At 40.4% G+C, this 19,941-nt stretch overlaps 2 protein-coding genes across 3 annotated transcripts in view; both read left to right on the top strand.

Annotated features, from left to right (window-relative positions):
* PDCL2 (phosducin-like 2) overlaps nt 1–10,344 on the top strand; it is a 35,820-nt gene extending 25,476 nt beyond the window's left edge. Inside the window, exons 5-6 of the mRNA XM_011961712.1 lie at nt 4,228–4,436; nt 10,147–10,344. Of these exons, the coding sequence (XP_011817102.1) occupies nt 4,228–4,436; nt 10,147–10,301 (364 nt within the window). The 3' untranslated portion in view covers nt 10,302–10,344. The remainder of the gene's footprint in view (nt 1–4,227; nt 4,437–10,146) is intronic.
* A 9,109-nt stretch (nt 10,345–19,453) lies between these two features.
* The window catches only part of CLOCK (clock circadian regulator), a 121,893-nt gene continuing 121,405 nt past the window's right edge, over nt 19,454–19,941 (top strand). For both annotated transcript variants that reach the window (XM_011961707.1, XM_011961708.1), the window contains exon 1: nt 19,454–19,805. The gene's annotated coding sequence lies outside the window, so the exon portion shown is untranslated. The remainder of the gene's footprint in view (nt 19,806–19,941) is intronic.

Here is a 19,941-nt window from a genome sequence, read left to right as displayed (position 1 = left end):
CTATATCACAGGTACATCCCACCACATCCCACTACTTACTGTACCATTGCACCCACTTGAGGTTTCAGTGCAGCAAGCCTGGCCATGCCCTACCAGTGAGCTGAGATCCGGCCACTGCACTCCAGCCTGGGCAACAGGGCGAGACTCCGTCTCAAAAAAAAACAAAAAAAAAAAAAAAAAAAACAGAAAATACATTCCTGTGTTGGTATAAAACATATATTTTGAAAATTAATCTGTAATGATCCAAATTTATAAACTATAACAGAAAATAATTGTGTTATAAATATTCCTTAGAAAACTTTAGTTTTTAACAATGGAATTACTGGCCAGGCTTGGGGCTCATGCCTGTAATCCCAGCACTTTGGGAGGCTGAGGTGGGCGGATCACCTGAGGTCAGGAGTTTGAGACCAGCCTGGCCAACATGGCAAAACCCTGTCTTTACTAAAGTACAAAATATTAGCCGGGCATGGTGGTGTGTCCCTATAATCCCAGTTACTTGGGAGGCTGAGGCAGGAGAACCGCTTGAACCTGGGAGGCAGAGGTTGCAGTGAGCTGAGATCACATCATTGCACTCCAGCCTGGGCAACAGAGCGGGACTCCATCTCAAAAGAAAGTATTTATGTACAGCTTTTTAATATTATAAAGTTGAAGGACAGCTGTTAATTTATGTTTTTGTAACCACCCAATGGGGTTCATTTTGCCTGCTGCCCACATAGAGCCAATTTATCAAGACAGGGGAATTGCAATAAAGAGTTTAATTCATGCAGAGCCAGTTGAACAGGAAACCAGAGTTTTATTATTACTCAAATCAGCCTCCCCCAAAATTTGGAGGCTGGGGTTTTTCAAGGATAGTTTGCCAGACCACAGAATGGGTACTGCTGATTTTTGGGAATGCAACCATAGGGATGTCAACAATGATCCTTGATATGGTTTGGCTGTGTCCTCACTAAATCTCATCTTGAACTGAATTTCCCATAATCCCCATTTGTTGAGGGAGGGACCTGGCGGGAGGTAATTTAATCATGGGGGCAGTTACCCTCATGCTGTTCTTGTGATAATGAGTGAGTTCTCATGAGATCTGATGGCTTTATAAGGGGCTTTTCCCCTTTTGCTCAGCACTTCTCATTGCTGCCACATGTGAAGAAGAATGTGTTTGCTTCCCCTTCTGCCATGATTGTAAGTTTCCTGTGAGTCAGTTAAACCTCTTTCCCTTATAATTACCCAGCCTTGGGTATGTCTTTATTAGCAGCATGAGAACGGACTAATACAGTCCTCATGCGGGCTAAGTCTGCTTCTGTATGGGGCCATAGGACCGCTTGGTGGTCCAGGTAGAGGCATCAGACATCAGAAATGCAAAAACCTTAAAAGATGTATCAAAAAGGCCAATCTTAGGTTCTACAATAGGGTTGTTTGCAGGAGTAATTGAGGAAGTTGCAAATCTTGTGACTTCCAGAATAATGGCTGGTAATTGTTTAAGTGTGTATCTTAGCAGAATTCAGGCTCCTGTCATCCTCTTAACCTAGTCTTCGCTTAGGTTTTACAAAGGTGGTTTAGTTTTGGGGAAAAGTTATTATCATTTAAACTATAAACTGAATTTCTCCCAAAGTTAGCTTGGCCCAATCCAGGAATGATTCTGGACAGTTGGAGGTTAAAGAGAAGATGGGGGTTGGTTAGATCACATCTCTTTCACTGTCATAATTCTCTCACTGTTAAAGTTTTTGCAAAGGTGGTTTTATTTTTAGCTACTTTCTTTCAATTTTATAAAAAGGTGGTGTGTGTTTGTTGATTAGACTCCTAAATTCTATAATTTCAATGTCTCTTTGCCATTAAATTGATAGGATTAGACCCACTTTTTATCCAAATGAAGGCTTAGCCTCCTTAAGGTGCTTTAGAGGGATCTAACTCAACCTGGGCCAGTAAGCCTAATGATTTAGCTTTAAGTCAGTCTTGTTTCTGGTTTTATTTAATCTTACGCCTGTACCCCAATTCTAATTTATTCTTATACCTAAGTGCATATTTTGAAGCTTGAATATCATAAATAGGCTCTTAACTTGCTTTGTGATGTTACTGGTCTGCCTCATATTTTACAGCTCTTCTGGGGTTAAAATTCTGGCCCTCAACCCCAACACCAAATTTGTTCCCCTACTGCTTGCTGTCAGAACTTTCTTCGGGCAACCCTTTCTCCCTGCATCACAATCTGTTATGCAATATTCTCTTAAATCTATACTTTTCACTGCCACCACCAATACCTACCTGCCTTTTGCCATTCACACTACTGACCCATCCCACAAATATCTGTTGTACCACTGACTGAGCTTTCATTCTGATAAAATTTCTAATGAAAATTATAAAATTTCTCTGAATTAGATATTAGTGGACTCATTTCACCTTGAAGAAAATCAAAACATTTTACTCTAAGATATACTTTCTTGATGTATTTTGAGGTGGGTGTTCAGAGAGCCAACAAAACTGAAGTAACCCTGTAAAGCTGTCTTTTGTGGAGATTTGCAACTGTAGAGAAAATCTGCATTCATGCAGTGAGGCCTTCTCCGAGGGCCTTCCCTTGTCTGATCTAGGACCAAGTTAACTGAGAATCTGATGCCTTTAAAGATCAAAAGAAACATTTACCATCTATTCTCTTTGAGGGCTGCTACCTGTAAGGTTTCATCTACATAACAAGACCACTTTTGCTAGCCAGGCCTCCTCTTCTCTGCCTCCCATAGCCTGTCTTGTCACTGTAACCTGATTTACCCCAATAACATGTTTTTGGTCATGCCAGAGCCTCCATTCTTTCTGTAGCCTCAAGGTGGCATATAAGCTTCTGTACCTCATTGGAGGGTTTGGGTAATCACTTTGTGTTTCCTTTCTCATGTGCATGTTAATAAACTTGTGTGCCTTTTCTCCAATTAATCTGCCTTTTGTTAGTTGATCTTTCAGTGAACCTTCCTTTGGAGGGCAAAGAAATTTTCCCTTGGCCCCTAAAACCTTGCATTTTTTAGTAGAGATGGGGTTTCACCATGTTGGCCAGACTGGTCTTGAACTCCTGACCTCAAAGGATCTGTCTACATTGGCCTCCCAAAGTGCCGGGATTATAGGCTTGAGCCACTGCACCCTGCCCAAATTGAATATGTTTATGTAAAATGGAGAAAGAGTCTTTGGAGAAGGAAAGATGAGAAAACAGGAAAAGAGGGAAGCAGAATAACCAACAAAGGTCCCAAGGGAGATGGAAGGAATGTGGAATAAAGAAGAGGTGAAGGGATTCACTTGAAATTTGATAAAATGGGAGAAAAGGAACTAATTGATCAATGAGTGTGATGAGAATTAAGTGATAAGCCGGGCGCGGTGGCTCAAGCCTGTAATCCCAGCACTTTGGGAGGCCGAGACGGGTGGATCATGAGGTCAGGAGATCGAGACCATCCTGGCTAACACGGTGAAACCCCGTCTCTACTAAAAAAAATACAAAAAAATAGCCAGGCGAGGTGGCAGGTGCCTGTAGTCCCAGCTACTCGGGAGGCTGAGGCAGGAGAATGGCGTGAACCTGGGAGGCGGAGCTTGCAGTGAGCTGAGATCCGGCCACTGCACTCCAGCCTGGGCGACAGAGCGAGACTCCGTCTCAGAAAAAAAAAAAAAAAGAGAAATAAGTGATAAAGCAGGAAGTACTGAGGTTGTGGTCATACTTCCAATCAATATTAAATTTCTGGTAAGGAATAGTTCTGGATAATGGGGCCACCAGAATGTGACATGGAGTGGGATTCCAAAGACTGTGGGAGAAGTTTTTGGAGTCAGGAAAGACAGTTCTGGATATGGTAAACTCATTACATGGGAAGAAGCTCATGATGGCAACAAGAGTTGGGATCCTTTTGTTTCAACTCAGAACTGCAAAGGATTTCCTAGAAGTGACCTGTTTTTATTTTTGTTTTTGTTTTTTCTACAAACTGGGAACCTGCTTGAACCAAACTGATGCTCAGTTGGATGTAGTTTCCCTAAGTTAAGCATCAGCTTGCCTAGTAGCTAGCTTCATTCCCAGGCTATAATGGTGCTTGCAATAAAAACCAGAGGACTCTACATACAGTTCGTCATTGCTAAAGGTAACAATAGAGGATGATAATAACATGTTTTTATATTAATCTAAGATTTATTTTTGCCATGACGATATTTTACTTATTTCATTAGACTGAGATGAATAGTCTGTTTATTAAAGATTGTGTGTACTGTTTCTCTTTTTAGCATCCCAATGTGTTTGTTGGTTAACCAGCATCTTAGTCTTCTAGCAAGAAAGTTTCCAGAAACTAAATTTGTTAAAGCCATCGTGAATAGCTGTATTCAACACTACCATGACAATTGTTTACCAACAATTTTTGTTTATAAAAATGGTCAGATAGAAGCCAAATTCATTGGAATTATAGAATGTGGAGGGATAAATCTCAAGCTGGAAGGTAATGTTACAAATTTTGTTTATAAAAATGATAGGTGAAAACATCCAGAAACTAACAAGTATCCTGAAAGTTTTCTTCCTTAGTACCAAGGTTTTTTCCTTGCTTTTAGTCTCTTTTTATATCCCTCCAGATTAATTTTCCTATAGTAATACTCTAATAACAGCCCCTTGCTTAAAATCCTTAATAGTTCTCTGTCTCAAGTAAGTTAAAAATTTAGAATCTTCTCCTTTAGAATGTCCACCCACCTCTCCAACTATATTTCTCAGTGCTTTCTAGTTTCTGTTCCTGTTAGGCTGGTCTTCAGCCACTACTAAATATACGTTACTCATTTGTGCCATCACACTTTTTTACACATTCTCTGCTTGTACCTAACATATTCTACCTTTCTCTGTTCTCCATATCCAAACTTTATTCCTACATGAGTCTGCTCAATTTTTATTTACTGCATTATGTAATATTGAACCAATTCATAATCTTTTTCTTCTCTACTGAATGTCTATAGTGTATATTCAATGCATCTTACTTTTCACTTATTAGCATGATATCTAATTTTGTTGATGAATCAATTCCCTTTGAATTTTATCTTCCTAAAAATTGCAGGGACCATGCCTCCTATTACTTTATTTTTCTTAGCACACAGCACAAGACTTTCTATTTTTATCTTCTTTAATTGTTTTTACCTCTTAAGGTCATTTCTTTGATATATTCATTTTTTGGCAGTGCTTTAACTCTATTTTACAAAACTAAAAATCATTTTCTGTCACCACTGTGTTAAAGCCATCATGAATGGCTGTTTTCAGTTTTTGTTCGTTTTGTTTGTTTGTTTGTTTGTTTGTTTTTGAGACAGAGCCTTGCTCTGTCACTCAGGCTAATGTGTAGTGGCATGATCTCGGCTCACTGCAACCTTTGCCTCCCGGATTCAAGCAGTTCTCCCTGCCTCAGCCTCCCGAGTAGCTGGGATTACAGGTGCCCACCACCATACCCGGCTAATTTTTGTAATTTTTAGTGAAGATGGGGTTTCGCCATGTTGGCCAGACTGATCTTGAACTCCTGACCTCAGGAGATCTGCCCTCCTCAGCCTCCCAAAGTGATGGGATTACGGAGGTAAGCCACTGCGCCTGGCTGGTTGGTTTCAATGGGTATTCTTTCACTCTGTCAGTCTCCCAAAATTGTTTTTGGCCTTACTGAGACCTCGGACACTTTAATTTTTCCAGAAGTTTCCCATTTTTCTTTTAGTCTTCTAAGGCCTTTCCTTGTTTTACCACGTGTTTTTGTAGCTTGGATCTTTTCTTTTTAATTAAAAAAATTAACGACATAAGAGTACATAAAAGAATACATAGAATAATCATATAGTAAGCATTCATGAAATCATTATTGTCTTCTCTGTTTGGGATGCTATAATAAAAATACTATAAACTAGGTGGCTTATAAACAAGAAACTTTATATTAATATCTCATAGTTCTGGAGGCTGGGAAGTCCCAGATGAAGGCGCCAACAGATTTGGTGTTTTGTGAGGACCTGTTCTTCATAGATGGTGACCTCTTCATTGACCTCACGTGGTGGAAGGGGCAAACAAGCTCCTTTTGGCCTCTCTGTTCACTCATTTCATTGAAGAGTGCTCTGCCCTCATGGTCTAATCACTCCCAACGTCCCCACCTCTTAATACCATCACCTTGGGGATTAGGATTTCAACATACGAATTTTGGGGGGACACATTCAGGACCATAGTAATTACCAAAAGTAACAAATGTGAACATTTGTTTATGCTTGCTTCAGCTGTGAGATAGCATCTCACTCTGTCACCCAGGCTGGAGTGCAGTGGCACAATTATGGCTCACTTGCAGCCTTGACTTCTCAGGCTCAAGTAATCCTCCCACTTTAGCCTCCTGAGTAGCTGGGACTACAGGTGCCGGCCACCACACCTAACTATTTTTTTAACAAAATTTTGTAGTAGAGATGGGGTCTCACTCACTATATTGCCCAGGCTGGTCTCAAACTCCTAGGCTCAAGTAATCCTCCCACATTTGACCCTCAAAGTGCTGGGATTACAAGCATGAGCCACCATGCCTGGCCTGTTTGCTTATCTTTTAAAAACACATTACAGATAAAGTTGAAGTTACCTGTATTTCATACTTAGTCCTGTTCCCCTCCCTGCTTCCTTAGGGGCAAAAACTATCACGAATTTAGTGTGTATCTCGTCCCTTTATTTATTTAATTTTTTTTTGAGAGGGAGATATCAATGAAATTTATTGGTGTATTTTAAACATTGTAGTAGAATATGCGTAATATAACATTTACCATCAACTATTTTTAAGCATACAGTTCAGTGTCATTAAGCACATTCACATTCCATCACCATCATCTCCAGAAGTTTTTTTTTATCTTACATAACAAACTCTGTACTCATTAAACAAAAACTCCTCAGTCTCCAATTGCTTCAGCCCGGGCAATCACCTTTTTAAGATTCTGTCTCTATGAATTTGACAGCACTAGATACCTCATATAAGTGGAATCATATAGTATTTGTCCTTTGTGATTGACTTATTTCACTTAGCATAATGTCCTCAAGTTTCATCCATGTGGTAGCATGTTATCAGAATTTTTTTCCTTTTTAAGTATATCTTGCATAGCCCTTCATCTGTTGATGCGTATTTAGGTTGTTTTCACCTTTTGGCTATTGTGAATAATGCTGTTATGAACATGTGTGTACAAATAATATGCTTATCTCCATTTTTAATTATTCTGGGAATATACACAGAAATGGAATTGCTAGATGATATGATAATTCTATTTTTAATTTTAAAAGAAACTATCTGGTCTATATTGTTATGCTTTAAGTATATCTATAGAAATAGAGGGAATAATTAATTGCAAAATCGAAAGTATTTAATAAAGGGCATTATATTGTAGTATCATTCTGCAACTTGCTTTTTTAAAAATCTCAATCATAGTGTTCAGAATCTTGTTTATTTCATATATGTCTGATTCAATAAGTTTATCTCCTGTCTAGCATTCTATAATCAGCTATTCCTCAATTTATCATTCCCCTATTGTGAGAAATGTGAGTTGTTTCCAATTTTCCCATTATGAACAATTCTGCTGTGACCGTTGTTGTGTCCACCTGTAAAAATTTCTCAAGGATATATGGAGAATTGTGGGACTATAGGGTATACACATTTTCAACTTCACTTGATAGTTGATAGATTGCTCTATAAATGGAAGTATCAATTTATCCTTCCATCTGTGTTTAAAGATCTACCCACATCTTCTCCACTTCTTGTTAATTTTAGACTGTTGGTTTTTTGGTCAATCTGATGGATATGAAGTGGTATCATTTCGTTGTTTAAATTTGGATTTCCCTCATTACAAGTGAGGTTATGGATTTTTTCATATGCATTGCTCATTCTGATTTCCTCTCCTGTTTATATACTTTGTCCCTTTTGTCATTTGTGTTTTTTTCATTTGAGTGTGTATGTGTGCATATGTTGTTTCATTGACTTGTAAGAGTGGGTATGTGTGCATGAGTGTGTGTGTAAAGTTCTGCATACTATTTTTATAGTATTACTAAAATTCTCACCAGTTATGGCTTATCATTTCATTTTGATTGTCAGATAAAAGTTATGATTTGGCATAGTGAAAATTATTAATCTTTTTCTTTATTTTGCACTTTTTGTGCTTTCTTTTCAAAACCCTTCTGTATTCCCAAGGTGAAAAATATATTCTTCTATACTTTCTTCTAAGAGTTTTAAATTTTTATTTTTGAGCTAGGTCTTGAATAACATTGGGCTTTTCTTTTGTGTATGATTTGATGTAAGGAATTCTATTAGTCTATTTTCACGCTGCTAATAAAGACCCTGAGACTGGGTAATTTATAAAGGAAAGAGGTTTAATTGGCTCACAGTTCAGCTGGCTGGGGAGGCTTCAGGAAACTTACAATCATGACAGAATGGGAAGCAAGCATGTTCTTTTTCACATGGCAGCAGGAAAGAGAAAAATGAGAGCCAAGTGAAGTGGGGAAAAAGCCCCTTATAAAACCCATCAGATCTGGTGAGAACTCACTCAGTATCAAGAGAACAGCATGGAGGTAACAACCCCCATGATTCAATTACCTCCCACCCACAATATGTGGGGATTATGAGAACTACAGTTCAAGATGAGGTTAGGGTGGAGACATAGCCAAACCATATCAGGAATGTATCTACTTCTTTTCTGTAAGAAAATGCAACTGTTTCAACACCATTTATTAAAATTTCACTTCATTCTTTTTCTTTTTCTTTTTTTTTTTTGAGACAGAGTCTTGCACTGTTGCCCGGACTGCAGTGCTAATGGCACGATCTCCATCTCGGCTCACTACAACCTCTGCCTCCAGGGTTCAAGCGATTCTTCTGCCTCAGCCTCCTGAATAGCTGGGATTACATGTGCCTGCCACCGTGCACGGCTAATGTTTTCTTTTCTTTTTTCTTTTTTTTTTTTTTAGTATTTTTAGTAGGGATGGTGTTTCACCATGTTGGCCAGGCTGATCTCAAACTCCTTACCTCAGGTGATCCGCCCGCCTCAGCCTTTCAAAGTGCTGGGATTACAGGTGTGAGCCACCACACCTGGCCAACTTGTTTAATTTTATAGGCTCACAGCTGGAGGGAAGTGTACCTCAGCATGAATTGTGTCTTGAGTCTTACCTGTATCTGATTTAGATGAGACTGTGGACTTTTGAGTTGATGTTGGAACAAGTTGAGACTTTGGGGGCTACTGGGATAGAATGAATGTATTTTGCATGTAAGAGGACATGAATTTTGGGGGCTGGGGTGGAATGGTATGATTTGAATGTGTCCTCCAAAATTAGTAATCCCCAATGCAACAGTGTTGAGAAGTGGGACCTTAAGAGGTGATTAGGTCATGAGGTCTCTGCCCTCATGAATGGATTAATGTCATTATTGCAGAGTGGGGTTGTTGTCATGAGGATGGGTTTGTTTTAAAAGTGAGTTCAGCCCTCTCTTGTTGTCTCTCACTCACCTTCTCTAACTCACTTGAATTCTGCCATGGGATAACCTCAGCAAGAAGACCCTCACCTGATGTAGGCCCCTCAACCTTATACTTCCCAGCCTCCAGATGTATAAGAAATAAATCTCTGTTCTCTATAAATTACTCAAGTCTCAGGTATTCTTTTATCACAAAACAGACTAAGAACCAGTTTAACTATAATTTCTCCCTTTAAGTATAACTTTGCTGTATCCAATGTGTATTTTGATACTGTAGCACTTTTACTGTCAACCAGTTCTAAAGATATCAGGCTGGGCGTGGTGGCTTATGCCTGTAATCCCAGCACTTTGGGAGGCTGAGGTAGGGGGATCACTTGAGGTCAGGAGTTCAAGACCAGCCTGGCCAACATGATGAAACCCTGACTCTACTTAAAAAATACAAAACTTAGCTGGGTGTGGTGGCATGCACCTGTAATTGCAGCTACTCAGGAAGCTGTGGCATGAGAATTGCTTGAACCTGGGAGGCAGAGGTTGCAGTGAGCCAAGATTGCACCACTGCACTCTAGCCTGGGTGACAGAGTGAGACTCTGTCTAAAAAAAGAAAAAAAAACTATAAATATATCATCATTTCCATGGTAATATTACTAAGAGTCAACTCCTATTTCATATAGATGAAAAACTATTCATTTTTTCAAGATTTTTAACTGACTTAATGATGGGTTATTTATTACAGAACTTGAGTGGAAGCTAGCAGAAGTTGGAGCAATACAGACTGATTTGGAAGAAAACCCCCAAAAGGACATTGTAGATATGATGGTATCTTCAGTTAGAAACACTTCTATTCATGATGACAGTGATAGCTCCAACAGTGATAATGATACCAAATAGAGAGAAATATTCAGTAAACAGCTTTTAGTATATATGTACTGAATGTTTTACTTATGACTGCTTTTATAATTAGGGATCAGAAAATTCATAAACAGATTTATTTTATTTTCATTTTTATATTAGAATTATGGCATATATGTCATTTTAAAAATTTTCAGGCATTTCAGAATATTCATTGCCTCTGAGAAAAATAGAATTTGGCAGCCAGGCGTGGTGGCTCACGCCTGTAATCCCAGCACTTTGGGAGGCCAAAGTGGGCAGATCACCTGAGGTCGGGAATTCGAGACCAGTCTGACCAACATGGAGAAACCCCGTCTCTACTAAAAATACAAAAATTAGCTGGGCATCGTGGCACATGCCTGTAGTCTCAGCTACTCCGGAGACTGAGGCAGGCGAATCCCTTGAACCCAGGAGGCAGAGGTTGCGGTGAGCCAAGATCGCGCCATTGCACTCTATGTTGGGCAACAAGAGCGAAACTCCATCTCAAACAAAACAAAAAACAAAACAAAACAGAATTTGTATTAAGCCCTTAGTATTTTTCTGTGGTTTATCCTTTCTCTAACTCATGTTGGACAAAAACAAATATTACAAGACCTTTCTTGCTTACTCACTTCCAAAGAGAACTACGAATGAAAGCAATGAAAGAAAACCATGAAATTTTATTTAAGTCAACACATTTTAAAATCTAGACTTAAGTAAAAAGTTTTAAATTTATGACCATAAAGCTTTTTCTTAGAAATCTCTTACCTATTAAAACGTTAACCACTTAATAGCATAATGCAATTAATAGATTTTGAAAAGTACATAAAAAATATCTGTATTCATTATTATTGTTCTGAGTAGTTACTATTAAGTTAGAAAATTACTGAGTATTCTCATTAATATTTAAACTACAGAATCATTAGAACACTACACCATGTAAGTTTCTAAATCCTGAGCAGAGGTGAGAAAAATATATTGTAGGATGACCTATGTTTTAACAGTAATCACAGAAGAATTCATCATGAGAAAATACACATTAGTACACTGCAGAAGGCCTATAGGATGTTTCATCTTGGCATAATAATGAACATCACTTTTAGAGGAAAGGTTGGTAAATCCAGCATATAATAGTTCAGTAATAGATTGTTTTCTACTTTATTTGTATTTGTGATCCATAATTCTCATTATGGATGTTCATTGATATTTGTGAGAGAATCTAGACTAGGTTTAAATGCCTAGATCACAAAAATAAATTGGTGAGAATTGAGGCAGTTGAAGATTGAGTCAAGAAAAGGCTCTTGCTATTGGTGGGGGTTTAGGGATCTCAGAGGCTACAGAGAACCATGAAGTGGAAGGAAAGTTAAATACACATTTGAGTAAGGTAATGAGAATTTATTTCACCAGGTAAAAATCAATTGATCTAATTCTGGGAAGGATTAGGAAAATTCTTCTGAGATAATAAATATACGTCTTGAGACTAGATGGAGGAAGGTTCAGAGAGGTCACACACAGTGGTCTTTATTATAGCATTACACACACATGTCAGAGAGGTAATTACCTAGTTTTATTTATCCAATTCCTGAACCTTCCAGAAATGGATGGGTAAGTTACTATTCAGGATAAAAACAGCTGTGGAAATGAAAGGAAGAGCCATCTTCTATAGTTACAATGTAACTCTAATGCCATCTAATGCATATAACCATATTTATCAAAATAACTTTCATATACATTATTTTCCCCTCCAGTTGAAACCAAATGCAGAAAATCCCCCTAAATGAAGTCTTTTAAAAAGTAAATACATATTTATCTGTTTTCTTTTTAAAGTTAAAATAATGAAATAATAATAGTATTTAGGAGAGCTTAAAAAAGATATCTATTTCCCTTTGTCTTAACTCAGATCCACCAGGTGGCAGTAAGTTTTTACCCACAAACAGTTCTGAAGACTTTAACATTTGTAAAAATAATAAAAGTATATCATGTTAGAACTGGCTGCTTGTGATTCCAGCCCTGCTCTTTAGCAAAGTGCATGCACACATTCTTTTAGCAAGGACTGATTGATGCCTACCAACACAGGTCACTAGTACTTCCATACACTGCTTCATGTATACATTCTCATTTGACTAGGGTAAAAATATTTGTCAGGATATGCAGAAATTATTTAATATGTAATATTGTTCTACATTTTACTGAATGAATATTCAATGGGGTACAAAGTTTTTTTAATTGCCAATATTCATTTTTTGATCTATAAATTTGGTATTTTATCCTAATATTTTTGTCTATTCTTGCCAACTGTGCTCTATTGAATCTCCCTTCTCTATACTGCCCTTTTTGTCAAAATGTGGTAAATGTGGTCCTAGACTCAGCAGGATTCCTAAGGAGCCTGTTAGAAATGCAGAATCTCTGGCCCCATCGCAGACTAACTGAATCATAATTTTCATTTTAATGAGATCTCCAGGCGATATGCACATTAAAATTCAAGAAGCACTAGGCAACAAATCCTTTAAAGGCAACCTGAGCATCTTCTTTTACCCATTCCACAGTGTGGGTTATTAAGTCTGTCTCAGTTCCAAGCAAACATTCTCTGGCTGAACTTGTGACTTAAGGAACTCTGAAGATGAAAGGTGGGGTTTTAAACCAGTTTTTCCCTCTCCTTTTGAGGCAGGAGAATAAGGTCTGGAGGCAGGGAACCTAAGGCTGTTTCACGCCAACTTCCTAGAGCTAGATTTAAAGGAAAACCCTAACTTTCCATGCCTAAGTAACACAAGGACCAGAGGCTACTTTGCAAACCTCCACCTTTTGTGCCTGGCAGATGGGAAATTGGCTGTCCGCAATCAGTCAGACTGATTGCCTGCTGAGGGTTCTTTTGCAACTTTGTAACTTCACCTCAGCCTCTGATTGGTTGCTTTTGGCAACCAATCAGACCAATTGCAAGCCACCACTTCATGATATGAAGTGGCCAATGGGAAGCCTCTAAGGGGGTATTTGGACGGGAGAAGATTCTGAGCCATTGCTTATGCCTGCTCCCACACTGTGAAGTGTACTTTCATTTTCAATAAATCCCTGCTTTCATTCTTTAGTTGCTTTATTCTGTCTTTACTTTGCTGGGCGTTTTGTCCAATTCTTTGTTCAAAACACCAAGAACTTGGACACCTTGCAGTCAAGACCCTCTACCAGTAACACTTTCATGGCCTATCCCTCTTCTGTTGGGGACTGGGAGAGAGAATAGGGATGAAAGGGATAAATTTCCCTTACTGTACAATGAATACTGCATCCAAATGTTCACTCTTTAATAGGGCACATTGAGTTCTCCTAGACACTCTGAAACAGCTTCCTAACTGCACAGTCCGTTGATCGACATGAGAGATGGACCTGTCTTAGCTCTATCTCTGCTAACTCTCTTAGTTTCCTCTCCTAGAAGTAAATCCAGCCTCTTGCTACTAGAATTTCCTTCCCCCTCGGGTGTCAAGATGGTTCAAACCTGAACAGCATTTTCCACACAGCATCAATTGACACATGAGAAATTTACACATCCTTGGTATCCTTGCTACACCACATGGTAGATGTTGTAGATTGCTTTATTTCAGCCCACTCTCTGGCCAGCTATTTCTCCAACTCTTTTCCTGTTTCATGTAGGCACAAGGCAATATCAGCAAGTTTGATAGTGAATCAGATGCCTCTCCCTCCCTCACAGTCACCTAGCTGATTCTGTTGGAGTCTTGGGGTAGGGTAAGGCATAAAAAGGAAAGAAAAAACCATAGTACACACCAAGAACCTGGCTTCAGTGATTCTCTCAGGTGTTTTTCCTCTTGCCAAGTGTTGGGCTTATATGGTCTGAGAGTAGAGAGTTGGAGGTTTTGGCTATGGTAGATCCCTTTTTGTCCAACTTTTATCCTTGGGTGAAGGAGTGGGTATCTGACCCCAAATGTCGGCAGCTCTTTAGAAGGTGAGGTACTTCATGCACTTGTTCCTTATTTTAGGTTTCAGTCAGCATCTTCTTATACAGGTATTAGCTGTACCTATTAGTGTTACATATTCTTGTTGGTTCTCAAGTATTCAATCACTAGAACAGTATTAGTCACATCATATTTCACCGACTGATTTTAGTTTGTTTCTCCTTTGTGCTTTTGAGAGGTGAAGCCAGCTGGGCTTCTGGGTTGGGTGGGGACTTGGAGAACTCTTGTGTCTAGCTAAAGGATTGTAAATGCACCAATCAGTGCTCTGTGTCTAGCTAATCTAGTGGGAACTTGGAGAACTTTTGTGTCTAGCTAAAGGATTGTAAATGCACCAATCAGTGCTCTGTGTCTAGCTAAAGGATTGTAAACTCACCAGTTAGCACTCTGTAAAAACGCAGCTATCAGCACTCTGTGTCAAGTTAAAGGATTGTAAATGCACTGATCAGTACTCTGTAAAATAGACCAATCAATGCTCTGTAAAATGGACCAATCAGCAGGATGTGGGCAGGGCCAAACAAGGGAACAAAAGGTGGTCACCTAAGCCAGCAGCAGCAACCCACTTGGGTCCCCTTCCATGCTGTGGAAGCTTTGTTTTTTCACTCTTAACAATAAATCTTGCTGCTGCTCACTCTTTGGGTCCGCATTACCTTTATCAGCTGTAACACTCACTGCGACGGTCTGCAGCTTCATTCCTGAAGTCAGTGAGACCACAAACCCACCGGGAGGAAGAAACTCCGGACACATCTCAACATCGGAAAGAACAAACTCCAGACACACCATCTTTAAGAGCTGTAACACTCACCGCGAGGGTCCGCGGCTTCATTCTTGAGGTCAGTGAGACCAAGAACCCACCAGAAGGAATTAATTCCGGACACACTTTCATGCACATTACTAAGCCTACCCCTTGACAATAATCTGCCTACAGTCATAATTTAGGATAAAGATGATCCTAAAAATCTTCTTTCTGGCATTTCATTCACTCATTAAATCATTCATTCACCTCAGGCCTTGGTGGTTTTGTTTTGATTGTTTGAGACTGAGTTGCTCTGTTACCCAGGCTGGAGTGCAGCAGCACAAATTGGGCTCGTTGCAGACTCTGCCTCCCAGGTTCAAGTGATTTTCCTGCCTCAGTCTCCCAGGTGGCTAGGACTACAGACATGCACTACCACATCCGGCTAATTATTTTGTATTTTTAGTAGAGACAGGGCTTCACCATGTTGGCCAGGCTGGTATCAAACTCCTGACCTCAAGTGATCTGCCTACCTTGGCCTCCCAAAGTCCTGGGATTACAGGCGTGAGCCACCACACCCAACCTGGTTTTTATTTTTAAATTTTAATTAATTTATTTTAGTGATGGGGTCTTGCTATGTTGCCTTAACTCCTGGGCTCAAGCCATCCTCCCGGCTCAGCTGGAACTACAGGCATGTGCAACTGTACCCAGCTCACCTCAGGTATTGAAATGGATGCTACACAACATGGTTCTTGCCCTTCTGGAGTTTACCTTGTGGTGGTAGGGAAAATAGTTTATAAGAAAACAAATATCATATATACATATAACTAATATATACATAATTTAAACTTATAAGTATTATGGGGGAAACTGGACACAATAGAAGAGAATAACTTTGCATATTATTGGTGGTGGGAGGGCAGGTGGGATGTTGGCAGGAGACCTCCTTAAATAGGGTAGTTAGATCTTTGAGATGCGATGATTGAGAAGGAGCCAGCCATGAGAAAAGTTAGGAAGGGTCCAGTCAAGGGCACAGCATGCCTGAAAGTCTGAGAGCAGAGATAAATTAGCAAGGAAATGAAAGGCAGTTTCTCAGTTGGAGGGTTACAGGAAAAGGAAAAAAATGGTAAGACATGAGGTTGGAGAGGTAGGGAGGGGCCAGATCAAACAGGTTATTGTGACCATAATTAGGAATTTGTATGTAGTGGGAAATGATAAAAGGGATTTTAGAAGAAAATAACGTGACTTCATTTATATTTTCAAAATAATTAGGCTGCTCTGTGGAGAACAGATTGAAGGGAGCATCCAAGATATTTGTGATACAGAAGAAAAGACATCAGGTAGATAACTGGACATGTGTGTATAGAGCCCAGGGGAGAACTAAAGGCTGGAGTTAAAAAAATCTGTGAGTCATTTCAACTATTCCTAGGGTTCCAACAAGAAATTGTAAAGATTAACAACCTTTAAAGATCACCACCTAACCTTTATGTAGCAGTTTAATTTATCTTTGATCATCACAGTTCTCTGAAATGCCTATTCTTGTAACTTTACAGATAAGTACCTGAAGCTCAGAGGAGTTACTTGAGTTGCTCACTATCTCTCAGCATTAGTCAGGATTTAAGCCAAGAGTTTTGACCACAAAGTCTATAATACTACCTCAAGTATGAGGCAGGATTTTGTAGCTCCATTTTAAAGGGATTAGAAAGAATATGAGTAACTGAATAAACTATGCAAGCTTTAAAAAAATACTTAACCTTATATTCCGTATTAAGCATATCTTAAAGCTTCCTGTTCTCCAATTCACCTTAAAGCGTGGTAGTAAAACTAGGAATGTCAATGAATGGATGAGTTACTATGAAACAGCAGATATGACTTTGTTACTGACAGAGTGACATAGGAGTTAGGGCAAGAATTAGAGCAAAAGAGATATGAAAATTACCCAAAAAGGAACATCATTGACAAGAATAGCCAACATTTCTATGGGATTTCTTATGTACCAGATAAAAGTACACACACACACAGTCTCAGTTATGCTATGAGATAGGAGTGTGATTATCCCATTTTACAGATGAGGAAATTAAAGAACAGAGAAATAACTTGCTTGAAGTCATGCAGGTATTAGTTGTGAAACTATGATTTAAATGCAGGCAGTTTAGATCCTGATTCTGTACTCTTAACCACTATGATACATTGCCTACCAACTGGGGGAAATCAGTTGACAGAGGAGTTGAGAAAATACTCAGTTTAAATGATAGCAAGGTTCACATGAAAGAGTGAACAGAATATCTGAAATTATGTTTAAGGTTATGGAATATAAATTTAGGATCTATGAAACTATGAGGCAGGATTTTTGTTTTATGAAAATGTGGGATCTGGAAGTTGGAAAAGCTATTGGAAATATCCAATACAGGCTCGGTACACTGGCTTGCGCCTGTAATCCCAGCACTTTTGGTGGCTGAGGCGGGTGGATCACTTGAGGCCAGGAGTTCAAGACCAGCTTGGCCAACATGGTGGCACCCCATCTCTACTAAAAATACAAAAATTAGCGGGGCATGGTGGTGGGAGTCTGTAATCACAGCTACTTGGAAGTCTGAGGCAGAAGAATTGCTTGAACCTGGGAGGCAGAGGTTGCAGTGAGCTGAGATCATGCCACTGTACTCCAGATGGGCAATAGAGCAAGACTCTATCTCGAAACAAAAAAAAACATATCCAGTACATTTTTTTTTTCCTAGAGAGAATCTGGGAGAAAGGAGAAGCTGTAAACTGAACCATGGGAAATGTTTAAGCAGTGAGAGAGGACTGAGCAGAAAAACGGGGGATTATCTTGGTAAATAATTAAAAACAATGAGAGAGAGAGGAGTCAAAGATGGACATGGTTTGATCTTGGTGACTGAGAGGACAATGAAATCAGTAAAAAGGGCAAAGGTATTTTTGAAGATAATACGTTCTAGATGATGGGGACTATAAGGAGGGATCAGTGTCTCTAGAATAAAATTCAAAAATCCATCCTAGGGAAAGCATTCAAACCCTCTCTTGTCTGGCTGCAACCTAACTTATCAGTATTATTAACTTTGCCTCCTGTCTTCCTACCTACCTCTTGTCAGTCAGGACTCTTGATTGCATGTGAAAGAAAACCTCTCACTGGTTTAAGCAATAAAACAGATGCAAGAATTTACTGATTGGTTTAATGAAATTTCCAGAGGAATCTAGTCCACATTTGTTTCAGGGCCTCAAACATGTGTTTAGGCCAAACCTCTGTCTTCAAATCTGCTTATTTTCCATGTTGCTTTCTTTCTCAGAATTCACGTGTGGAAAGATGGCTCCAGGTTTCCATTCTCCCGGATTTAAGCCCACTGGTAAAGAGGTAAAACCTTTCTTAGGAACTGTAGTTTGCAACAGAGGATTAAACTCAAATATGCTTTCCCCCCCGTCCTGCTCAGATCATGTGGACTGAGAGTGGATAAATGATAGTTCTTCAAAGGAAATTATCAGAATAGGGAATGAATGCTGAACAGGCAAAAATGTCAACCAAAATATCTTCTGCTATATGATGGGGTCAATTAACAAATCATGTTTTCCCACTCCTGAAAGAAAAATCCTTAGGTGAAGGATCAAGTATCTGAATAAGTGCTTCAGTTTGATGTTCTTTTGCCCGGAGCATACAGCAAGAACTGAAAATGTTTACTGAGGTGAATGTTACTTTAAAGGGAGGATTTTATAGCCAAAAAAGTAAAGTGTATTTTTTGAAACAAGAAGATGGCTTTTTATTTCAAATCCAAAGGATATTCATTAAAACATAGGAATTACTAGGAATTAAGATTGTAAAGATCTCTTCTCCAGGAGAAGCACTGAAATGTGCTTTCCCCTGTGGACCAAGAGTGCCTTAACGCATCAAGGGAAGTCATTTCCCCAAGATACGTAGTAGTTACACGTTGTTGCAACGAGGAATTCCATGCAAATTAGGGTCCTAGTTTATTTCTGATGCTTCATTCCCCATCTTCCATCATACTGTCACTTGGTTTTTATAAAAGGCCGGGGGAAAAATCTCCAAATGAGCAAATAAATCCCGACGTCCTTTCGCTTCCCTCCTCCGGCCCAGGGCGCATGCCCTGTCTCCCCAGACCCACCCACCAATAAGAAGCAACCCAAGCCTCGCTCCTCCAGATGGGAGAGGATGTCACTGGCGGTCCAGGCGCCTCTTCAACTCTTCTCTCCCAGCACCAGAAGAAACGCGAGTGATGCCACTGGGGGAAAAAGTCTCCTGCCAACACCCGAAAAATCTAACCTGGCGTCTGCAGTGTTTTGCTTTGGAAGGGAGAGCGGGTTCCCTTTCTGGCCTCCGGATCCCTCATCCGGCAGGAAGCTCTTCCTCCTCCACCTCGCCCCCGGCATACGGGGGGAAAGCCAAAGAGCCTCCAGGACCTAAGGCTAGCGCTCCGCCGGCCGGCCGCGCCCTCCACCCGACCAGGCCCCGCCTCCCCGGCTTTCTAGTAACCCGCGCCCTTCCCGGCCGGGGCAGGGAACTGGGCGCCTGCAGAGCCAGGTTTCGGCCCAAGGGAGCGGGAGTCTTTTCGGGCGTCCGGTATCCCTGGCGCCGATCCGTGCTGCCTAACTGGGCAAGTCGCATGCGCACCGAGCCGCGCCGGGGAAAGGGAGAGTGAGGGGAGGGGCGAGCGCTGAGCCTCCGCCGGCCGTCGGAGCCCGCAGGGTAGCTGACGACGCATGCGCCGGGAGGGGGCGCAATCACTGACTCAGCTTGCGGCTGCCGTTTTAAAAAAGGAAACCCCGGAGAGCGAGAGCGCGAAGGAAATCTGGCCGCCGCCGTGAGCGCTCCCAGTGAGTGGCGCCCGCCCGGTGGGCCCAGGGCCTGCCGTCCACCGGTTGGCTTCGTCGGCGGCGCATGCGCGCTCCCGGTCGGTGGAGGAGGGGAAGGGAGGGGGAGGAGGAGCTGGCCACAGTAGCGGCGAATTTT

This window comes from Colobus angolensis, unplaced genomic scaffold (genome assembly GCF_000951035.1).
Source record: "Colobus angolensis palliatus isolate OR3802 unplaced genomic scaffold, Cang.pa_1.0 Scaffold566, whole genome shotgun sequence".
NCBI classification, from domain to species: domain Eukaryota; kingdom Metazoa; phylum Chordata; class Mammalia; order Primates; family Cercopithecidae; genus Colobus; species Colobus angolensis.
Note: the sequence above shows the minus strand (reverse complement) of the source record. Positions and strands in the feature narration are given on the sequence as shown.